We start from the raw sequence: 22,164 nt of genomic DNA on the forward strand, positions 1-22,164 counted from the left end.
TCAGCAACAAAGCTTTTTATAAAGGTGTGTGTGCGTGTGTGTGTGTGTGTCTGCAGTCCAGAGTAGGATATCTATTTATAAGTTCATCTGATGGATCTATAAATACACATCTCCACTTTCTCCTGATTGCATAATAAGTTGTGACAGTATTTAGTTCACTGTAGCAATGCATGTACATTGTTGATGTGGGTGGGTGGGGGTATGTAATGCATGAAAGGAGTGTTTTTTTGTTTTTCAGCACTAGCGTGTGCTAGCTTTCAGCACCATGGACAGTGCCTTGGGCCCCTGCTTTGTATGGTTGTGCTGAGCAGAGGAGGGAGGGGAGAAGTCAGAACCAGTACAGTACATGCAAGCTGGACTGCAATCACACCCCCCCCCCCACACCCCTGATTACATTTATTTACACATAGTTAGCCCAACTGATCCTTTATGTAACAGTGGGGCAAAAATGTCGCTGACTACATTGCTTAAAAGAATGTACAGTGCCAGAAAATGACTTTAAGAATGATTTAAAAGAGGTCAACCATGAAAATAAGAAAGAAGAATAACTTGGACTTAAAAACATTCACACTTGGGGCTGACTACACTTTGTATGGCAGCCTTTTGCATTTGTGTGCGGCATAACAGCTAAATGCTGCTTCATCATGTTTGCTTTGAACACCACAACGCCACTCTATGACCCGAGTCTGATGACTTCAGCACCTGACTGGGTTTGTATTCTATTATGCATGTCTTGAATGTATTCAGGAATTTTCATTATTATTCAGTGAGGTACTCCCCTATTGCTAACTGCAACCCATTATATTTTGTATGGGATTTCATTTTCATTTCAGAGTAGGGTTTAGAAACAAAACAAAACTGTTATTTAAAATGGATGCATCTCTTTCTTTACAGTCACGGAAGACAATTTGAGGACATGGTCCTTCTTTTTGGGCGCTCGTGCTGATTTAATTTTAATTATGATGGCTATACCGGCAATACCCTTCACTGTGCTGCGGTGTGTCCGCTGTCGTCACCACGCAGAGGAGTGCATGAGGAGGGAGGGAGTGACGTAGGCACCCCCTCCTCCTCCTCTTGCCCGTGGATGCTGCGAGCAGGCTCCTGTGCGCGCGCGGCTCCTCCTCCAGAGATGTCGCAGGAGCATCTCTTGTCAGCGCGCCCTTTCTTTACTTCTTTTCTTTTCTTTGACACTTCACTGCATTGGTCCCCGTCATTTTAATCGTCACCATCAGCAGCAGCAGCAGCAGCATCACAAGCGGTAAGCACCGGCAAATACTGCACCCCTCTCCCCACCCCCACCGCAAGAGAGGTAAACCCGGTGTCTCTCTCTCTCTCTCTCTCTCTCTCTCTCTCTCTCTCTCTCTCTCTCTCTCTCTCTCTCTCTCTCTCTCTCTCTCTCTCTCTCTCTCTCTCTCTCTCTCTCCCTCTCTCCCTCCGCCAGCCGCAGAACTCGGCCGACCCACGGTCAGGTGACAGCGCGGAGTGGAATATTCATCAGCACCGTGCTTGTCTTTCATCCCCTCTCCTCCATCGGACTGTAAGGCTGCAGCAGCCCGCTCACGGTCCTCCTCCTCTTCCGCCACCGCCACCGCCACCACAACCCCTCCTCCTCCCGCCCTCCTGTGCATCCTCTCTCATCCGGGCCGGGACATTCTCCGCTCCACGCTCACGCAAGATTAACTGGGGATTGTGGCTCTCCGCCAGCCCGCCCACTGATGCTGATGCTGATGTCCTTGAGCTCGGCCTGCACGGTGAGTGGCGAGTCCGTGCGTGTTGGCGTGCTCGCGTGCATGGCTGCGTGACTCCTATTTACCCCACACACGTCTCTTGCTGTGATTGTGGAAGAGCACGCGTGGGGCTTTTTCAAAAGATAGAATTTTAAACGACGTCCGGGCCTGGTGTGTCATCGCGGGCCTTGCGGAGCTACTAGAATAGCCATACAGTCGGGCATACCGTAATACCCTGATAAACAGCGCTATGACATTACGAGAGCGTGTGCGCGGTTGCGGAGCTCCACTTCGTGCACGTCCGTCCTTCCTCGGATGGTGGGCGAAGGGCTGCAGTCCAATTGTCACCGAGGGCGACCACCGTAGCTGCACGGGCCTCTGCTGCACTATGCGAGCACGGAGCACCAGCATCCTTCCCTCCTCCGCGCCGTTTTTTTTCCGCGGCGCGTCGCACCTGCAGCAGGCACGCACAGGGGTGTCGGTTCGATCCAGTAATGATTTCCGGCCGGAGCCACTGTGTCGCTTGGGCCCGGTAACCTTGCGGTGAGGCGGGGGACACGGGTTCTGGTTGAATTTGAAGGAGGCGACTGGGCACAGTTCGTGTGCTATGCTTGATATTGTTGCCATGTATGTAGTGAGGCTGATGAAGGGCAACAGCAGCAGGAGGATGATGAGGAGGAGGAGAATGATGCTCAGGCACGTCTGAAGGTGACCAGCAAAGGTCATTTTGTGTTCGAATTGGACCAGTGCTGCACACAAGAGAACAGTGGAGAGCATTAGCAAGTATTATGTGAGTGTGGCTTTGAGTGGAGGTGGCTCACAAGGGAGGGACATGATCTGACATGATCTATCCATTTATCTATCTATCTATCTATCTATCTATCTATCTATCTATCTACTATCTATCTATCTATCTATCTATCTATCTATCTATCTATCTATCTATCTATCTATCTATCTATCTATCTATCTATCTATCTATCTATCTATCTATCTATCTATCTATCTATCTATCTATCTGTGTGAAGTTCACATCACATATACACAGGGCATGCAGCTCAGCTTTAAAGTTGTGAAGCTAAGAGGTCTGTTTAGGAGCAACACACACAACACCAACAGCTAGAAATTGGGATGTTCGATACCAGTGAGTAGTCACCGATATTGTTATCAAGTAATACCAATACCACTAATACCCCCCCCCCCAAAAAAAACAAAAAAACAATGACCAATCAATTCCTACATATCCCAATATAATTTTTTTGTTAAAATTGCATGAAATTAATGGAAATTGAATTTTCTATACTTGTAATTTCGAGTTCCTGATCGTAAAACGTCCACAAGAGAGCTGCTAATACTGGTATCAGCTGCCGTCGTGATGACCAATTCCTTAGAATAATGCCAAGTTTCGGCCAGATACGATGCCTGATATCGGTATCTCTAGCTAGAAGTATGAAACACGCGGAGCTAGCACACATGTTAGTTATGTCACAAGTGCTCAGGTATGTGTGTGTGTGTGTAGCCTGGATTAACCCGTCTGGCACAAACACACAGTCACAGAGCACACATAGGCCTACTGGCCCGGAATTAAATCCCAGGAGGACAATTCCTCTCTCTTAACGGTCAACATTGTAACTGCTGGAAACAAACATTCATGTCGTGTTATTTGCATGGCAAAGTTCAAATGGATGATGCACCTAAGGCTGTATAATAAGTAAAAATAACTGGCATAAAAAAATGTTTAATGGTGAAGTCAACCCCCCCAAAAAAATTTCTTGACAAAAATATGTTCTATGCAGCACCACTAGTCAAAATACGGTATTCTGGTTAATATTGTATTAGTGGAATATGAGTTAAGCAGCAAAATCCAGCAGTTTTGATCAATATCAGAAGGCGGCCATTTTGCCACTTGCTGTCAAGTGAAAATGACATCACAGTTGCGTAGGTATAAGGTAACAACCAATCACAGCTCAGCTTCAGAAAACAGGTGAGATTGGTGGTTGCCTGAGCAACTGTGATGTCATCTTCAGTTGACAGCAAGTGGCAAAATGCCCCCCCCCCCCCCCCGAGATGAATAAAAACCGCTGGATTTTGCTGCATAATTCATATTCTACAAATGTAATATTAATCAGAATGTTATGTTTAGACTAGTGTAGTCACATATATTATTGTCAATAAATGTTTAAGGTTAACTTCCCCTTTAAGTAATTAAAACACATTTCTGTATAGAATGTATTGAAGTATTTCAACGAGTGCTTCAAAACAAATTCAAATTTGGGAGTGCCGTGAAAATGGACTGTATTGACCTTTTATTTGACCGTTTTCATGTTGAAACATCCCAGCCATGCACGGAAGTCCTCTCCCGCTCTCTCTCTCTCTCTGCTCTTTCTTGCGTTCAAAGACACATTTGTGTGTATATGTGATGACAGAGAGAGTGATGTCTCCGGGCACGAGCGTGTATATCTGTGATGCATACAGTTGCATAAGTGCCGTGCTTATTTAAGAATGAAGAATGAGCAATGATATCGCGCATGTTTTCTTTAATGCGCGCATACTGGACATGTGCAATTGCGCACGTCAAAGCTCGGAATGAGCCCGGCAGTAAAATGCTGTTGCGGCAGGAGCTCCGTTTCTTGTGTGAGCTTCATGAAATCAGACAGAATCAGTGAGTAAGAGACCAGGCTGGGAAGAAAGAATGTGACGGGAGGAGTAAATAAATGATTGCCACGGCAGGAAGCACATAGGAGGAATTCAAATGAAGAGATGAGTAAGCCATGTAGCACGATGCGCATGTATGTGCGTTTTGGACGAGCAGGTACTGGAAGAGAGGCAACTCGAAGAAGGAAGCAGAGTGACTCAGTCATAAACTAACACTCTCAGTCAGGATGGAGGGGAAAACAGGAGGGGGAAGCGATGCATGACGGAGCCCAGGGAGGATGAGGAGCGGAAAGGAGGGAGGAGACAAATAATTCATTAGAAGCTTCAATTGTGTTTTATTTTTTTTATTATTTTTTATTTTTTTACCCCTTTCGTGCTTCTGATGTAAAATATCCTCATCAGAATAGTGTGTGTGTGTGTCATGTGTGATGCTGACAGTATTCAGCCTCACTAATTGCTCATGTGGGATGAAGCACGGCTTCGGGATAGTGGAAGAAGCAACGCGAGCTCCCGGGCTGCACGGAACGCTGTTGATGTCGGATTTATTTTGAATGAAATCATCTCCAGAGATGGTTTGAAACATGAACGTGAATTCCGCAATTAGGAAATGATGTAGAGTGCGTTCGAAGAGAGCAGCTTGCTTCAGAGCGCTTCTCCGTTTTCAAGGCCTCACAAGCTTGTCAAAAGTGGACACACCCTGATGTACACTTGCTCCTTCCGAGGTTCAGAACAAGGGAGACGTGACAGCAACAAGGATCCGACAAAGACGAGGGGGAAAAAAAGCAGGGAACTCAATACAAACAAACTCACAGCGAGGTTGAAGGGAGCTGATTGGTTTACACAAGGAACAGGGCTGACGAGAACAGGTGGAAAGTACAAACAAACAAAAAAAAAACAACGGGCAAGACTGGACATTAGGAAACTGTATGACCGAAACTGTGCCATGTTTTGTTGGTTGTTGACACACATGGTCACATGTGGCATGTGGAATAGTAGGATGAAAGCAACACAAATAAACAAAAGTCCACATTGCATTTGTTCACTAAAACGCTGTTTATAAATAAATAAATAAAAATAAAGAAAATAATAATAAATAAATAATAATAAAACAAATATATATATATATATATATATATATAGCTAGGCAATAAATCAAATTAATTCAATTTATTATTTTAAAAATCTAATCATTGAAAATTTGCTACATCGTGAAATTGAGTTTTGTCCTCAGGATTATTAAAAGCGGTTGTTCTTATTTTCTGTTACATCCGAATGCTGAATGGGAGGTTTACAAGACACATTTTACAATTGCTAACAACTACTTCATTGTGGCAATCAAGCACAAACTCTGCATGTTAAGTTTATGTTCAAACTGATTTAGAGTCACTATACATTATTCTTGTCTAAACATTTTGCACAGGAATTATTTTTGAATCAATGAACCCTTTAAATAAACGTTCTTTGGGTTTATTAGATTCAAATCAATTAAGATCGTAATTGTCCTGAATGACTGAAAAAAATGAAGATAATTATTTTTGGGCCCTCGTTCACAAGTACACAAAATTGTTGGTACGCATCCATCAAAGCAAGAAAACCTCACACTGCTAACTGGAGTAACTTGAAAATGATTAGGATTTCCATTCGTTCATTTTCAGTACGTTTGGATTTTTGCATTGCTGCACATGGGTCGGTTTTAAGGTATTTCATTGAGTGGGTTTTTCTTTCTTGCCCTGTCATTGACTGGCGACCAGTCCACGGTGCAACATGCCCTGGTAAGCTCCAGCTTTTTGCAACTCTAAACAGTATGATCTGTATTAAACAGGATCGATGGCGGGATTTTCTTTCTTTACTGAAAAAACAATTATGGTCAGGTGTATATTTGAAAAGTGCCAGCTGTCTTTTTGCCACCCCAGTGGAAATACATTTCAAATGAAATGAAATAGCATGTGATTTGACTGTCAGCTTTCATTTAAAAGAAATATATGAAATGAATTCAGGAATTACAGTATTTTATATAGAGTATGTACCTCAATTTAGGGGCCCAAATGTACCTGTTTTTATACAACTGGTAATTGTAAATCAACCATCAATTTAATATCGTCCATTCATATTTATATCAGTTGTCCTCATTAGGATCCTGGCTAACTATTGCTGACACCGGCGGATTTTGAGCAAGGGGTTGGGTACACCCTGGATTGGTCTTTATTCAATTACTGGGGACAAACATTCATTCATGAATTTAGAGATTTCAGTTAACTAACCATTCGCATTACGTATTTGAATGTGGGAGAAAGCCAGGGTACCCCAGGAAAACACGCGCAAGTACTATTCCACCGTGCTGCCACATTTGAATACTTGGATGAAAATGATTTTCAGCCAGCGAGTTGCTCCCTGCGGATGTGCCTTGCCAGACTGCAGTCATCTTTCGGTGGCTTCTTGTTTGTGGCTCTTGCAGCCTGCACGTTCAAAAGTGAAACATACCTTCTATTGGCTTGAGATCAGGACAGGCCATTGAAGAATAGTCCATTTCGTCAGAGATTCTAGATTTGTGCGCCTCAGAATTGATCTACTATTGTCAGAAGCTAAATCGTAAATAAAAAGCAGGAGGCCATCAGCAGCCGTGCTGTACGTGCCCAATGTCATTTCGCTGCTCCATACTTTTACTTTTGTCTTCCTATCGTTGACCACGGGTTCATCTGGCCAATGAATGTTATTCCATCCATCCATCCATCATCATTCATCCACCCATCCATCCATCCATCCACCATCATCCATTCATCCATCATCCATCATCCATGCATCCATCATCCATCCATCCATCCATCCATGATCCAACCATTATCCATCAATCCAGCCATCCATCAATTCATCCATCCATCCATCATCCATCCATGCAGCTTTGCATCCATTCATCCACCCATCATCCAACCATTATTTATGCATCCATCCATCCATCCAACCATCATCCATCCATTTATTATCCATCCATCCATCATCCATCGATTCATCCACCCATCCATCATCCAACCATTATCCATCCATCATCCATTCATCATCCATCCATCATCCATCCATCATCCATCCATCATCCATCCATCATCCATCCATGCATCTTTGCATCCATCCATCCACCCATCATCCAACCATTATCCATGCATTCATCCATCCATCGATTCATCCACCCATCCATCATCCAACCATTATCCATGCATCCATCCATCCATCATCCATTTATCATATATTCATGCATCATCATCAATCATCCATCCATGCATCTTTGCATCCATTCATCCACCCATCATCCAACTATTATCCATGCATTCATCCATCCATCCATCCATCATCCATCGATTCATCCACCCAGCCATCATCCAACCATTATCCATCATCCATCCATCCATCCATCCATCCATCATCCATCGATTCATCCACCCATCCATCATCCAACCATTATCCATGCATCCATCCATCCATCCATCCATGCATCCATCCATCCATCCATCCATCCATCCATCATCCATCTATCAACTATAAGATTTGCAATATTGTCTAAGAAGTCCACATTTTCAGGTCTATATTCCATTTGAGAAGACTATTTCAAATGTGTCTAATCAATGTTCCATAGAGGAATAGTTGAGTGTGAAGCTTCACTGCCTTCATTCACTCTTGGGTGCTCTGTTCAGAAATGTTGGAAGTTCCAGTGGGGAGCTCTAAAACCAAATGTATGCCAGCTCAGCACTAACTAAGAGCCACCAGGCATTATTAGTGACTAATTGTGATACATTGTACAGCTGCAAGGAAATGTTTTTTCTCCATTGAGGGAATTTTGGACAAATATTGGTGATCTCCAAATGCAACGTTTACCTTCTCAGTTCTTCCATCCGCAAAGATTTCCATTACCAAAGAATCTTCTGGTGGTTGTTTTTATAGTTTTGGGTTTGTACTCTTGTACTGCTTTCCTGATCTCTGTGTAGTGTCCACTTAGTCATAAGAAGCATTTGTTCAGTATAAACATGACAAATTAAATGTAGTATGTAAATAGGTTGTTTCCCTCCTCCAACACACTCGATGCAAATGATTAGCTCATCAACAAGCTCTGCAGGTAAATGGGTAATCATTTGAATTAGGTATGTTGGAGGAGGGAGCCATCTAAAACAGAGATGGGGGACTCCCTTCCTCGAGGGTCACTATCCTGCATGTTTTGCAACTTTCCCTCCTCCAACACAGCTGATTCAAATGATCATGACCCTTAGCAGGCTTCTGCAGAGCTTGCTGACAAGCTGATGCACTGACTCTTTGTGGCCACTCATGATCATGCTTGCTTCTTCTTGTCTCGTAGGTCACTGTAGAGCAGCAGTAGCTACTACCTACCTCACATCTGCACCCGCTTCCTCTCTCCGATTGATCATCTTACTTTGGTCGTTGGCCCCTCTCTCCATCTGCCAGTCATATGCGTCAGCCGGCCCGCCCGTCCATGGACTGGCTGTGAACCCGGAGGGAGGGAGACCGGAGAGACGAAGGCCAAGAAAGCTGGATTCGTTCAGATACCGCGCTTCTCAAGTGCTCCTGCGCACTCTTCTTCACCCCCCTCACCCGCCTCCTCCAGTGATGGAGAAGTGAAGGAGCAGCGGAAGGCCAGGCTGAGACACGGAGGAGAAAAACAACACAATCAGCGCCCCTTTATTCAACAAAAGGCCATTGAAGCGTATGAGAATCATTATACAATTTTGAATAAGAAATCAAGGAAGGCGTGCGACGGGCTGTTGAACACATGAGCAAGCTGTCAGCGAGCACACGAGCGGCCCACTGAGCTGAGGACAGACAAGGGAGGAGGTGGGGAAGGACGAACACAACACAAATCAACCTCGTGTCATGTCAACAACAGCGACAATGGGCGAAATGGCAAACAGCGCAGTGGAATTTTACCCCAAAGCGACCCGGGGAGGAGGAAGGGAAGACGGGAGCCGCGGAGGCGGAGACTTTGGGGTCACGTTGAAGGAGCTGAGGGAGCTGATGGAGCTCAGGGGGGGCGAGGCCCTGCAGAAGATCCAAGACAGCTTCGGAGACACAGACGGGCTCTGCCAGAGACTAAAATCCAGCACTAGTAATGGTGAGTAGGCACAGAGCACACATGGTTGGTGGATGAAATAAAAAGCAAAGTTCACAGATGGAATGGGGACATGAATGGATGAATGTTGGACATGCATGTTTTTGGAACGTGGGAGAAAGTTGGTTTACATGGAGGAAACCTGCACAAGCCCCCGAAACGCTAACTGCTAACCGCTAACCACTGTGCTGCTCACTGAATCATTAGCCAAAAAAAGAAGGACACTCTGCTAGAAGCACTTCAGATTTCCACAAAAACCTTCAAATTGACGCCATTCAAATTTTGGTGAGGATCTAAGGTTAAGGTTCAGATGTTAGTATTTATGTTCAGTCCATGCAACATCAATTTCAACTCGTGCCATTCCACTTGGTAGGTAGATTTGCTAGCAAATGTGAGGCCGAGTACACACATGAAGTCAATTGGGCTGTTTTTGTCCCACTTTTGTCCTATCTGGATGGAGGATGTCAAATGTCCCTCTTATGTCCTATAAGATTGTCCTCCAAGATTATCCTTCTGTCCGAGGTGTGTTAATAGTGGATCTGTCCCGGTAAGAGGGTCCGAAATAGGTTAGGCAAACAATCTTAAATACAGTATTAAATGTACATATTTATGAACAAAAATTTGGATGTGAGTGGTCAAAGATGGCTATTCTCAATTCCATGGACTGTGACGTGAAAGGAATGTAGCCAATCAAAGAAGCACGCTAAATGAAGAAAAATGAAGAGGCAGTAAATACAATTTAATTTGTGCTAACTAATATTGCTTTTTGTCTAAAAATGGGTTTCCCAGGCAACAAGTATTTTCCAAAGCGAGTCCTAATTTGATGACATCACCATTTTACAACACTCCGGCCTGCGGTCTTCCACGGCAGTGGTTCTTAACCCTTTTTTCAGTGACGTTTCTCTGTGAAATATTATTTACGTACCTCCTAACGTGGTCTCTCTTGAACTATTTGGAAATAAAAAGATAACTAAAAAAGAACGAAAGAATTGAACTATCAAATTGTTCTCCTTTGGGATAATATAAAGCTCTGTTCTAAAAAATTTTTTTTTATTGAATTGAAAAAAAAAATTCAAGTAATTGATAGGTCATTCTCGGTGGCATATGACAAGTTGGGTTGAAACCATTCTGGTATGGGACAGATGCTGGTTTTAGGACAATGAAATACAATAGCCTACTGAATATAAAATTCATTTTATGAACTTGCATTTTTTACATGTACCCCCATTTCAGAACCGCTGTTCTACGGAAAAGACTTGAGTAACTTTGGCATATATCTGGAAGTGTCTGTTCTTTGTTTTTGTGAGATCACGTGTACACTGCAAAAACTGAAATCTTAAGTAAGATATAATTGATTACATTTCACCTAAATCTGCTTATTTTGCTTTGGCAAGTTATTTTTTACTCAAAATGAAATTGTCAGACCCGATCATTGTGCTTATTTTAAGATACATATGACTTAATTATCTTATTTGATCAAGCAGTCTTGGGATTGAGTGTTAACAGCCAGTTTTAAGTACTGTGAGTTTTAAAACAAGCATTTTCCACATTTGAAGATGGCTAAGCAACATCAAAGGCCCTGAACTTGGGTTTCATAAATCAAATTTCTTATTTCAAGATTTTGCATAATCTATTAATAAGATAAATGAAAACATATATAAGTGTGAAAATAATTAGACAAAAGTTAAATATAGCACTTCATTATAAGCATTTTTTTCTTTAAAATCAGTTTGTGGTTTCGTTATATATACACTAAGCTCAGTTTTCTTCATTGTTCAGTGGGGTCTCCCTTCAGACTGGGAGGTTGTGGGTTCAATCCCTGTTTGGGTCATGCCAAGTATTTAAAAAAATGGGACCTTGTGTACGTCCATGCTTGACACTGAGGCCAAGTTGGTGTATTTGAATCAATATTATTATTATTTATTTAGTCAATATTACTTGTTTTTGTCTAAAAATACTATTTTCAAGACCACTGGGGTTGATATGGGCGTAGTACTTTCTTATTTTGGGCATAGAATTTCTTATTTTTCATAATCTTACAGGTAAATTTAAGTAAAATGTTCTTGTTCTGTTGGCAGATCATTTTGCTTATTTGAAGTAATAATTTTCTTATTTTACTATATTTTTTTTCTTTAAAATTTTACTGTCCCTTTTGCAGCGTGGTCACGTGACATTTCTGGCTTGGATGACTTTGTTTTGAGATTGATTGTAGGACACAATCTTTATGCGTGTAGCGTTGACATAATTGGAATAACCGTTCTATGAGTAGGTTCTGTCCAGATACAAAAATCTTTAAAAAATTTGAAAAACAGAAGAAAAAAACCCCACATTGTGAATGGAAAAACCTAAAATAATCAAACCTCGTCATCACGCTGACAGATTGTAATCCAGAAAGCGGCTTTATCTGAGTTAGGTGCACACAGGACATGCTGGGTGCATTGACTGATGAATGGATGAAAGGATTTTAGTAATGGAAAGCTGATCAACCAAATCAATACATGGATGAGTGAGAGTGTGCGGGGAAGAAGCGCCGGTGCTTGGATTTCACACCTGCCTTTGTTGGAGGATATCATTGTGAGAAATTGCACTTTCGTGCTCTTATCATTGATTCATCTTGTGATGCTCAAACATGAATTTAGACTATGACAAACTTGTATGTTGCTCTTCTAAATTGATCGGCTATTTCATTTATATTAAAGCACAAATATTGACAAATGGTTTGCAGGAGTAGTGTTGGGCATTGTCGTACATTTCAGCTCATTCAGAATGCATTTGCACACTTGTAACCTCAAACATGAGTGTGGTACGCCTACACTTTCTCAACTGCTTTGTGGCCTAGCAACACAAGAGCACAGAAATGTTAGCTTGGAAAGTCAGCAAGAGAGAAACACAAATCAAATGTGAGCTCAAGAGGCTGTATCAAGGCTAGCAAGGGTGCGCGCGCAATGTTTGTAAGAGCTACGTGGCTCTGTGGCCCAATTTGTTCTACCAGTTGAGATGTTGATTTATGGGTTACAATAATAAAGTATGGCTCTGTTCATTAATTCGTTCCACCAAGCGTTTACATGATCTTATGTGTTACTTTCTTAATGTTCACCTTGTACAGCTTGTTGCTGTAATAAGAGAGTGACTCAAACTACTCAGGACAAATTCTTGGTGTGTTCTGATCAAGTTTTCTGTATTGTATATCTTTTTTTTTACATTCATTGTATTTTTGCCTAAAATTGGTTAGTATAAATTTGTGCTGAAGATGTCATGGAAAGCATACTAGAACTTCTGAGCTTTAAATGTGATTAATCAGAGGTACTTTAAATGATGCGTGTGTTTAACATGGGGCAGAATGTGATTAGCTCACTCCGAACACAGCCGCATCCACAGTTACCTCCAGCTACTGTATAAGAGGGTGTGCACACTTGTGCAATGACAGGATCTCAGTTATTTTTACTTCCCCACTCGAAATGTTTTCATTGTTACTATTGTTTTTTAAACTGGGTTCTGCAGGTTATAGGTTAGCTTGACGGTGGGAAGAGAGTTGTGATTTTTCTTGGTCTTATTCTTTTATATCACAAAAACCTTTCATTGGAACAGGGGTGTGTAGACTTTTATATCCATCAAATATTTGGCTTGAACAAGAATAGTCATGTTTGCTTTTGATTGACACTGTGAGAGGTATTCATTTATCAACTTTTTATTGTAGTTTTACGTACACATTATATTTAGAGCTGTGTCCAATATTTTCATTCTGCCATGCTATGCTAATTCAGGCAAGCAAAAATATTAGTAGCAACACTCGGTATGATGCAATGCAATACCACAACCATGATAATAAAGATGCTGCTAAATGAATACCTCTCTGACAGTGTCCCTTCATGCTGAGCATTGTTATCTGTTGAGAGGCAGTTTTATTTGATACAGATCTTGTTGTGGTCATAATGTTGTGTCCGGGTAATGCATTTGTGTATCTGACTATTCAGCGCCGGTTTGACCTGGTTGTAGTATCCAATTAACAACACTCAACAGAGACTTACAGTAACTTACTGTAATTCAATACCTTCTCTCTGTCACTCTGTCTGCCTGTTTCTCTCTCTCTCTCCCTTCCTTCGCACACACACACACACACACACACACACAAATCCACTGTCCACATCTGGGAAACACTCCTTGTACACGCCCAAACATAGTTTGCTTCCTTCAATGCGCTTTCTTATTTTGTATTTTTTTGTCCTCTGGTGTGACAAAGCAGCCAAAGCACAAATCCCTCCATCCATTTTCTTTACCGCATTCGGGTCACGGGTGAGTTGGATCCTATCCCATCTGACTTTGGGCCCACTGCAGTGCACATTTAGATAAACAAGCATCAAGTGAAGTCTTTGATCAACCTGAAGTCGGGTCAAGCTTTATCACTCTTCTGACGCATCTGCTGAATCGAGCATTTGTTGACGCAGTTTCAGTACAACTCTTCCAATAGACTTTCCTGGCTTTGCGTGAACTCTAGGACTTTGGTAGTTTTTTGAAATTTGTGGTGGTTGGAGCAGGCTTTCTGTTCAGTCACACTTGCCACGGTTAATGTAAATTGTACCACGCTGCAAAAAAGGACAGTAGAAAATTTAAGAAAAAAAATATAGTAAGATAAGAAAATTATTACTTCAAATAAGCAAAATTATCTGCCAATAGAACAAGACAATTTTACTTAAATTTACCTGTAAGATAAAAAAAAGAAAAAGAAAATAATACTAGGCCCATATCAACCCCAGCTGTCTTGAAAAAAGTATTTTTAGACAAAAAACAAGGAATGTTTACTTTTTTTCAAGCTGTAATAAATGGAATTATTTTCCTAAAATACATGCATATCCATTTACAGTTGACCATCTTAGCCTGAGTGTCAAGCAGGGAGATAACAGGTCCCATTTTGAATTGTCTTTGATACCCAGTCTGAGGGAAGACTCTACCCCTAGACCACGGAGCCGGTAGTGCATTCACTGGCAAGAGGAAAAATAAGCTTAGGAACTATAACAAAATTAACCACTTAAAACAGATTTTTACCAGAAAAAAATGCATACAATAAAGTTCTATATTGCACTTTTGTTTGATTGTTTCAAGACTTGTATTTTTTTCCATTTACCAGTATCTTATTCCTAGATTCTGCCAAATCTTAAAATAAGAAAATACAACCTGTAAATGTGGAAAAGGTTTGTTTTAAGCCTCACAGTACTTAAAACTGGCTGTTAACACTCAATGCCAAGACTGCTTGATCAAATAAGATAATTAATACACCACAATCACGTTACGCCACCTGGACCACAATTTAGACCTGTTTTTAACTGGTCTGAGGTCTATCTACTAGGGGTGTGCCCAAAAATCGATTCTCATAAGAATCGCGATTCTCATTTAGTACGATTCAGAATTGATTTTAAATGTCCCAAAACCGATTTTATTCAAATTGTTTTATACTGTCTTGCCTTTGTCTGTGTGTGCCTTTATTTGGAGCGCTGTTCATGTTGTACTCGATTTGGCCACTTAGGGGCAGTGTGGTTCCACGCGGTCTAATACATAGAAGGAAAAAGTCACGATCAAGTTATTCCAATAAAAGTTTTTTTTTTTGCGTGGAGCCGTTCTTTTGAGTGATAAAAGTTCCGCGAGTAGCGCGCTAATTAGCATTAGCGAGTCAGACTGGAGTAGATCATTACAATTCCTTGCACATCTATAGATTGAAGCAAAAATCATTGTCAATCAAATAATTTTGAATAAAAAAATCGCTCTTAATCGAAAATAGATTCTGAATCGAATCGCAGGCCCAAAAATCGGGATCGAATCGAATCGAATCGAATCGTGAGACATTCAAAGATTCCCACCCCTAATAATTAAGTAATAAGTATCTTAAAATAAGCAGAATGATTTTGTCAAACAATTTTATTTTAAGTAAAAATAAGCAAATTTAGGTTACATCTAAGAAATTATATCTTACTTAAGATTTCACTTTTTGCAGTGTTGGAGCCATGTGACCGTGTGGCCATAAAGCGTCGCAAACTTCGGCCAAACTGCATCAACTGTGAGCTTTCGCCGTTCGAATGACATTCAGGGCTTAGCAGAAGATGCGACCACATGGTGAATGTATCCCTGCAAATATACATGATGATTCACAACATCATCTGTAATATGATATAGAAGAGGCGAGCGCACGCACGCACGCACGCACGCACGCACTCTGATATGGACACCCAGCGCTGCAGTACGAGACCATTATATCTACATTCGAGAGAACGCGAGGAGGATGAGGAGCAATTATGGAAAAAACAGGGAGAGAAAGAAGTGTGTGTGTGATGGGGGAGAGGAGAGAAAGCTAGAACAGCTTGCCGCATTGTCAAGGACACATCAAGGGGAGATGGAGAGAGGGAGGGAAGAGAGGGAGCCAAGCAGAAAGGATGCGTGTGGAAGGATGGATGAGGTGGAAAGAGAGAGAGAAGAGGAGGAGAGACTACATCGAAGAGAAAACGACCATTAGTCAGCATCACCTGTTTGCTCCCGCCCTCACACTCGCTACGTCGCCTTGGCCTGAACCCTGTTGGGTGTCATACTGTCGCACATTTGTTCAAGGCCGACAGCAACAGTCGCTGCGGCGAGCGCGCCAGATCTGCAAACAGCGCACGTACGCAAACCAGTGTCATCGTTAGAAGCCAACCGCCGCAGGCGCATTGCTGTTCTCCTTCCCCGGCAGCCAATCAAAAAAAATAATAAAAATGTATCACGCAAACGGAAGAAAAATCCAAACATTGCACACTGCAGGAATTGCATCACCTGTTGCGGGGCAGAAACCTGTTAGAGACAGTAAGCCTGGGACCTGATATACGGATCACCATGGAAACTGCATCACTTAGGCGGGAGGTTGAAGGGGAGAGGAGGGAAAGCAGAACTTAAAATCTTGGCGGGAGAAAAATAACATTGGACTTTATTTCAAAGGATTTCTGATCCTGCAAAAAATCTGCAAAAGATTTTGTTTTGTGCAGCGGTCGGACTCCGTTTCCAGTGTGAATGATTGTCAGTTTCTAAACGTGCCCTGTGATGGACTGGCGACCAATCCAGGATGTAGTCCACCTTTCACTCAAAATCAACCGGGATGATTGATTCTGGACTACACCAGCAAAATAAACTTTTTGCAGCAGTTATAAAATGAAAAGACAAGAAGGCAAGAGCAAAAAATAAACAAAAACAAACAGATTTGATCAAAACTGCCAAAAAATGTCAACCTTTTTTCAAGGTGATAAATGTCAGCCGAAGAGAATGCAGTGAAGTGTGACACGGTGTCTATTTTCGTCACAAAGCGGTCAAAGTAATGAAGTATATTAAAAGTGAATTAATTTTCTTGTCAAAGCATTGACATGATCCACTTGTTAGATAATAATCCTCAAGAGCTCAGAAAATAGGACAATTTCCTCATTTTCACACTTTCTACTTGATGATAGACATTCATATCCATAATCTTTGGTGATGAATATTATTCATTGTAAAGGGGTAAGTGGAACATTTACAAACAGTTATGGAAGTAGTAAATTACGCTTTCAGGTAATTGGAACAGATTTCAAAAGACCTTACGCTCTATTTTTGTAGACAGGCGCTTGACATAACAACTGGCACATCTTGATTTTCGTGCCAGGGCAAGTCTAGTTTACAGTGTTTAGGAATTTGTCAGACCGCTCTATGCCATGCTGGGCATTCTGGCGGACTGAGAGAGTTTCTTTTACACCCCCCTGGCTCACCTGACAATATGGTTACCGACAGTAGGGGTCGATTCGATTCCGATTTCTGGGTCTGCGATTCGATTCAGAATCGATTTTCGATTAAGAAAGATTTTTGATTCAAAATGATTTGATTGACAATGATTTCTGCTTCAATCTATGGATGTGCAAGGAATCGTAATGATCTACTCCAGTCTGACTCGCTAATGCTAATTAGCGCGCTACTCGCGGCACTTTTATCACTCAAAAGAACGGCTCCACACTGCAAAAAACAACAACTTTTTGGGGAATAATTTGATCGTGACTTTTTCCTTCTACACTAATGTGACTACAACTTAGTGCATTAGACCGCGTGGAACCACACTGCCCCTCAGTGGCCAAACCGGGTACAACATGAGCAGCGCTCCAAATAAAGGCGCGCACACACAGACAACGGCAAGACAGTATAGAATAATTTAAATAAAATAAATTTTGGGACATTTAAAATCGATTCTGAATCGTACTAAATGATAATCGTGATTCTTATGAAAATCGATTTTTTGGCACACCCCTAGTAGATAGACCTCAGACCAGTTAAAAACAGGTCTAAATTGTGGTTCAGGTGGCGTAACGTGATTGTGGTGGATTTGATTCAGGTGCGGGCAGACGGATTCTGCGCTCTGCTGATATTTGTGGTCGATGTCATCGTTCTTTAATCATGGCCCCGTGACTGAGTTTAGCTTGGGCCCCCATCTGCATCAACATCTGCCTCCCAGTTTTTAAGTTGAAGTTTTGTATCGCGGCTGCAGCCTTCCCATGTGGAGTTTGCATGTTCTTCATATGATTCCCCCCGCATTTGAAAAGCATTCATTTTAGGCTTATAGAAGACCCTAAATTGTCCATAAGTGTGAATGGTTGTTTGTCTATACGTGCCCTGCGATTGAGTGAGGATTGTGTACCCCTCCTTTTGCCCAAAGTGGGCTGGGATAGGCTCTAACTCGCACGGTGTAATTGATGGAAATTTGGGTTGTACAAGGTGTCCTGTTGTAACTGTGTTTGGTTCTTGTGTGACCCAGTTACTATCCACGTCATGTAGGATTTTATCAAGATATACTGAAGTGTTTTAAAAAGTGTCTCCCTTCACCCATCTCTCTCTGTCAGGTCTCAGCGGGGATCCAGCCGACTTGGAGCGTCGCTGTCAGACCTTTGGCCAAAACTTCATCCCCCCAAAGAAGCCCAAGACTTTCCTCGAGCTCGTGTGGGAGGCCCTGCAAGATGTCACGCTCATCATTTTGGAGATTGCTGCAATCATCTCCCTCGCCCTTTCTTTTTACCAGCCTCCCGGAGAAGATTCAGAGTGTAAGAAGAGAGTAGGGGCAGGGGTGCCGTAATGTGGAGAAAAGCGATAACGATTCCAAGGACCCGTGACTGACAGAGGTCCAAGAAAATAGTATTTTTGATTTGCAATATTGGACTGGTGGGGCCGAATGTGATGATTATATAATGTGAAAGAGATGTGTAGACAAAAGTTTCTCTAGTCTAGAAGCACATCATATTAACGTGTGTTAACCAAGGTTATTTTAGTTAACGAACACTAACGAAAAAACAAAAACGAAAATACAAATACAAATCGTTAACGAAATAAAATAAAAACGAAAATGCTTTTCAAAAAACTAAAAATAACCGAAACTACATTTTATGTTTACAAAACTAACTAAAACTAACTATAATTATAGCAAGAATGTCCTTCATTTTAGTGTTTGGTAATTAATCTAATGCATGAGCCTTTGGGCATGATTTTAAATGTGATTTTGAGTATATTTCTCTAACCGGAATAAGGACGTTTGAAAGCGTCACACAGAAGTGACATCGTCTAGTCAATAGAAAAGCACCTTCAGATGACGTCACTTCGAGGCGACAACGAAATGCAACGCTAGGTAAGAAATTAGTTACTTTTCTCATGATTTTACCATGGTGTTTATTAAATATTGCGCACAAGCAGAGGTGGCAAAACCAGTTCCAGAAAGTAAAATCCCTGTCACAGTTTGGCTTTAACCTCAGGTGCTAGCTAGCTAGCTAACTAGCTCCCTGGCTACCTCCTATGGTGCTTGTTTACCTGCTAGGGAGCTAGCAAGTTAGCTAGCTAGCTAGCTAGCATCAATGGCTAAAGCCAAACTGTGGCAATGTTTTTACCTTCTAGACCTGGATTGTCCACCTCTGCGCACAAGTAATACACATAAAAAAAAAAGTTAATACTGAAACTAACCAAAACTAAAAAAAAATTAAATAACTAAAACTAATAAAAAAATAACAAAACCACCCTGACAACTAATTAAAACCAACTAAATAAAAAAAACTAAATGAAATAAAAACGAACTAAAAATGAAAATGACAAAACAATAATAACCCTGGTGTTAACTCTTTTTTTCTCCGCTTTGAATCTGTACCTCCTTGAGCCATTTGTTTCTGTCTGTCCAGCCTGTGGCAACCTGTCGGCAGGAGCGGAGGATGAAGGCGAGGGGGAGGCCAATTGGATCGAGGGTGCGGCCATTCTACTATCTGTGGCGTGCGTCGTCCTGGTGACGGCCTTCAATGACTGGTCCAAAGAGAAGCAGTTCCGAGGTCTACAGAGTCGAATCGAGCAGGAACAAAAGTTCACCGTGGTACGGAAAGGAAATGTCATCCAGATTCCTGTGGCTGACATGGTGGTGGGAGACATGGCCCAAGTCAAGTATGGTAAGCGGGTTGCAAACTCTTGACCACGGAGTGTGCGGTGCGTGTTTTTAAATACGGAAACTACGTCAAGTGATCGTCATTCATTGGAGTAATTCAAAACCAAAATGAAATCTTTCTTTTTCTTAATCCAAATAACACAGAAAGTATGACAACAATGATAAATGACTCCCAAAAAAAAGCAATTTTAAGACAAAAAAAAAATTGTCTGGAGCTGCAAAACATTGTAATGAACGAAACTGTGTGTTAGATTTAGTCGAATGTACTGAGGGCATAAGAGGTCATTAGAGCTGCCCCATTTGAGGTTCATTTTCTTCTACCTTTTGTTTTCTGTTTCTGGATTAAAATGAAATATAATATATATATATATATATATATATATATATATATATATATATATATATATATATATATATATATATATATATATATATATTTATTTATTTATTTATTTTTTTTTGACTTTTCTGCCTTTCTGTCAAAACTTTTTGACAATTTTATTGACATATATTATGGTAACTTTCTTCCTCTCCTTTTTTGGACCTTTTATGGCTATTTTTGACATTTTTGTCTACCTTTTTTGCTAGCAATTGTCTGACTTTTTGGGGTGTCAATTTTATGTACATTTTGTGGCAATTTTCTGGATTTCTTCTTTTGTTTTGGGACATTTCATCGTTACTTTTTAAATGTTTTCTTTTCTGCCATTTAAAAAAAAAATAGATTTTTTTTGTGCAATTTTGTGTACATTTTCTAGTAATTTTCAGAATTTTTTTCTTTTGTTTTTGGACATTACATAGTTACTTTTTAAAACCTTTTTCTTTTCCACATTTAAAAAAATAAATTTTATGACTTTTTGGGCAATTTTGTGTCGATTTTATGTTCATTTTCTGCCTCTTCTTTTTTTGGACATTTCATAGTTACTTTTTGAACATTTTCTTTTCTGCTTTTTTATTAAATTATTTGACGTTTTTGTCAATTTCATAGTCATTTTATGGTAAATTTTTACTTTATGGTCGATTTTTGAAATGTTTATGGTAATTTTAAAAACATGTACCTTTTGTCTCTCTTTTTCTGACAACTTAAAAATTTTGACTCTGACATTTTTTAAATATTTAATTATTACAATTTTATCTAAATTATTAATTCATTTGAAGAATATTTTGTCTGTAAAAAAGAAAAATAATAATATAATATGTATGCAATTTTTTAGAGATCCATAGGGAGCCCCAGGAGAGGGACTAAAGAGCCACAGGTTCTTAGACCATGTAAAAGCAGGTCTAATTTATGGAGCAGGGGGTGTAATGCAATTTTGGTGGATTTGATCGTAGTTATACGTAGAAGTTGAATGTAGAGTATAATGAAGAATACTTAACCATACTAACAAAAATCAAAAACATAATCTGCTTGGTGAGGGTAATACAATGAACAAAGCTCTTGTCTGTTTTCAGGGGACCTGCTGCCAGCCGATGGCATTTTAGTTCAAAGTAATGATCTGAAGATAGATGAGAGCTCCCTAACAGGAGAGTCAGACCATGTGCGCAAATCTGTGGAGAAGGACCCCATGCTGCTCTCAGGTTGGTTTACACATGTTCTCATCATCTCATTGTGACTTTTATTATCATTCAATGTTTGTACATGTTGGTAAACAGAGGGGTGCTGGGATGTGGTTGCAAATGAAAGGTGTTTTTGTCAATGAGGGCTTGGTCAGATGAACTCATTCACTGCCATTGACGGCTATAGACGTCAAAAATTTATTTGAACTATTTCTATTGGTTTAACATTTTTTTCCCATTTTTGTTAACAAGAGTATGAAAACCTAGAATTTTTTTATTGTACATTTAGAACAGATATACAATTTGTGATTAATTGTGAGTTAACTAGTGAAGTCATGCGATTAATTATGATTGAAAATGTCATCGCCTGACACCCCTATTTTTAAATATTTTTTTCTTTTTCTTTTCTTTAAAAAAAAAAAGAAAAGATTATTAAAAACAAAAAATAATAATAAAATTCATTTTTTTCTTTTTTTTTAAAGAAGAAAGATTATTTAAAGTTAGGAGCATCAAATGTTATATTTGTTCTAACTCTACAAAAAAAATTCTCTAGGTTTTCATACTCTTGTTGAAAAAAGTGAAAAAAAAGTTAAACTACTAGAAATAGTAATATTTTTTTTTAGGTCTATAGCCGTCAATGGCAGTGAATGAGTTAAAGGCCTTTGAGCAGTGCTGTC

General features: G+C 40.5%; 1 protein-coding gene across 5 annotated transcripts in view; it reads left to right on the forward strand.

Annotated features, from left to right (window-relative positions):
* Positions 1-1,067: 1,067 nt before the first annotated feature.
* The window catches only part of atp2b3b (ATPase plasma membrane Ca2+ transporting 3b), a 62,037-nt gene continuing 40,940 nt past the window's right edge, over positions 1,068-22,164 (forward strand). For 2 of the 5 annotated variants that reach the window (XM_086070019.1, XM_086070020.1), the window contains exons 1-6: positions 1,069-1,258; positions 1,442-1,751; positions 8,722-9,492; positions 18,363-18,560; positions 19,680-19,937; positions 21,383-21,508. In XM_086070019.1, coding sequence (XP_085926145.1) covers positions 9,255-9,492; positions 18,363-18,560; positions 19,680-19,937; positions 21,383-21,508 — 820 coding nt within the window. In that variant the 5' untranslated portion in view covers positions 1,069-1,258; positions 1,442-1,751; positions 8,722-9,254. Of the gene's footprint in view, positions 1,259-1,441; positions 1,752-8,721; positions 9,493-18,362; positions 18,561-19,679; positions 19,938-21,382; positions 21,509-22,164 lie in introns of all 5 variants that reach the window. The other 3 variants (XM_086070022.1, XM_086070021.1, XM_086070018.1) reach the window with 2 other exon arrangements.

This window comes from Leptonotus elevatus, chromosome 2 (assembly GCF_054856555.1).
Source record: "Leptonotus elevatus isolate MCC_2025b chromosome 2, RoL_Lele_1.0, whole genome shotgun sequence".
NCBI classification, from domain to species: Eukaryota; Metazoa; Chordata; class Actinopteri; order Syngnathiformes; family Syngnathidae; genus Leptonotus; species Leptonotus elevatus.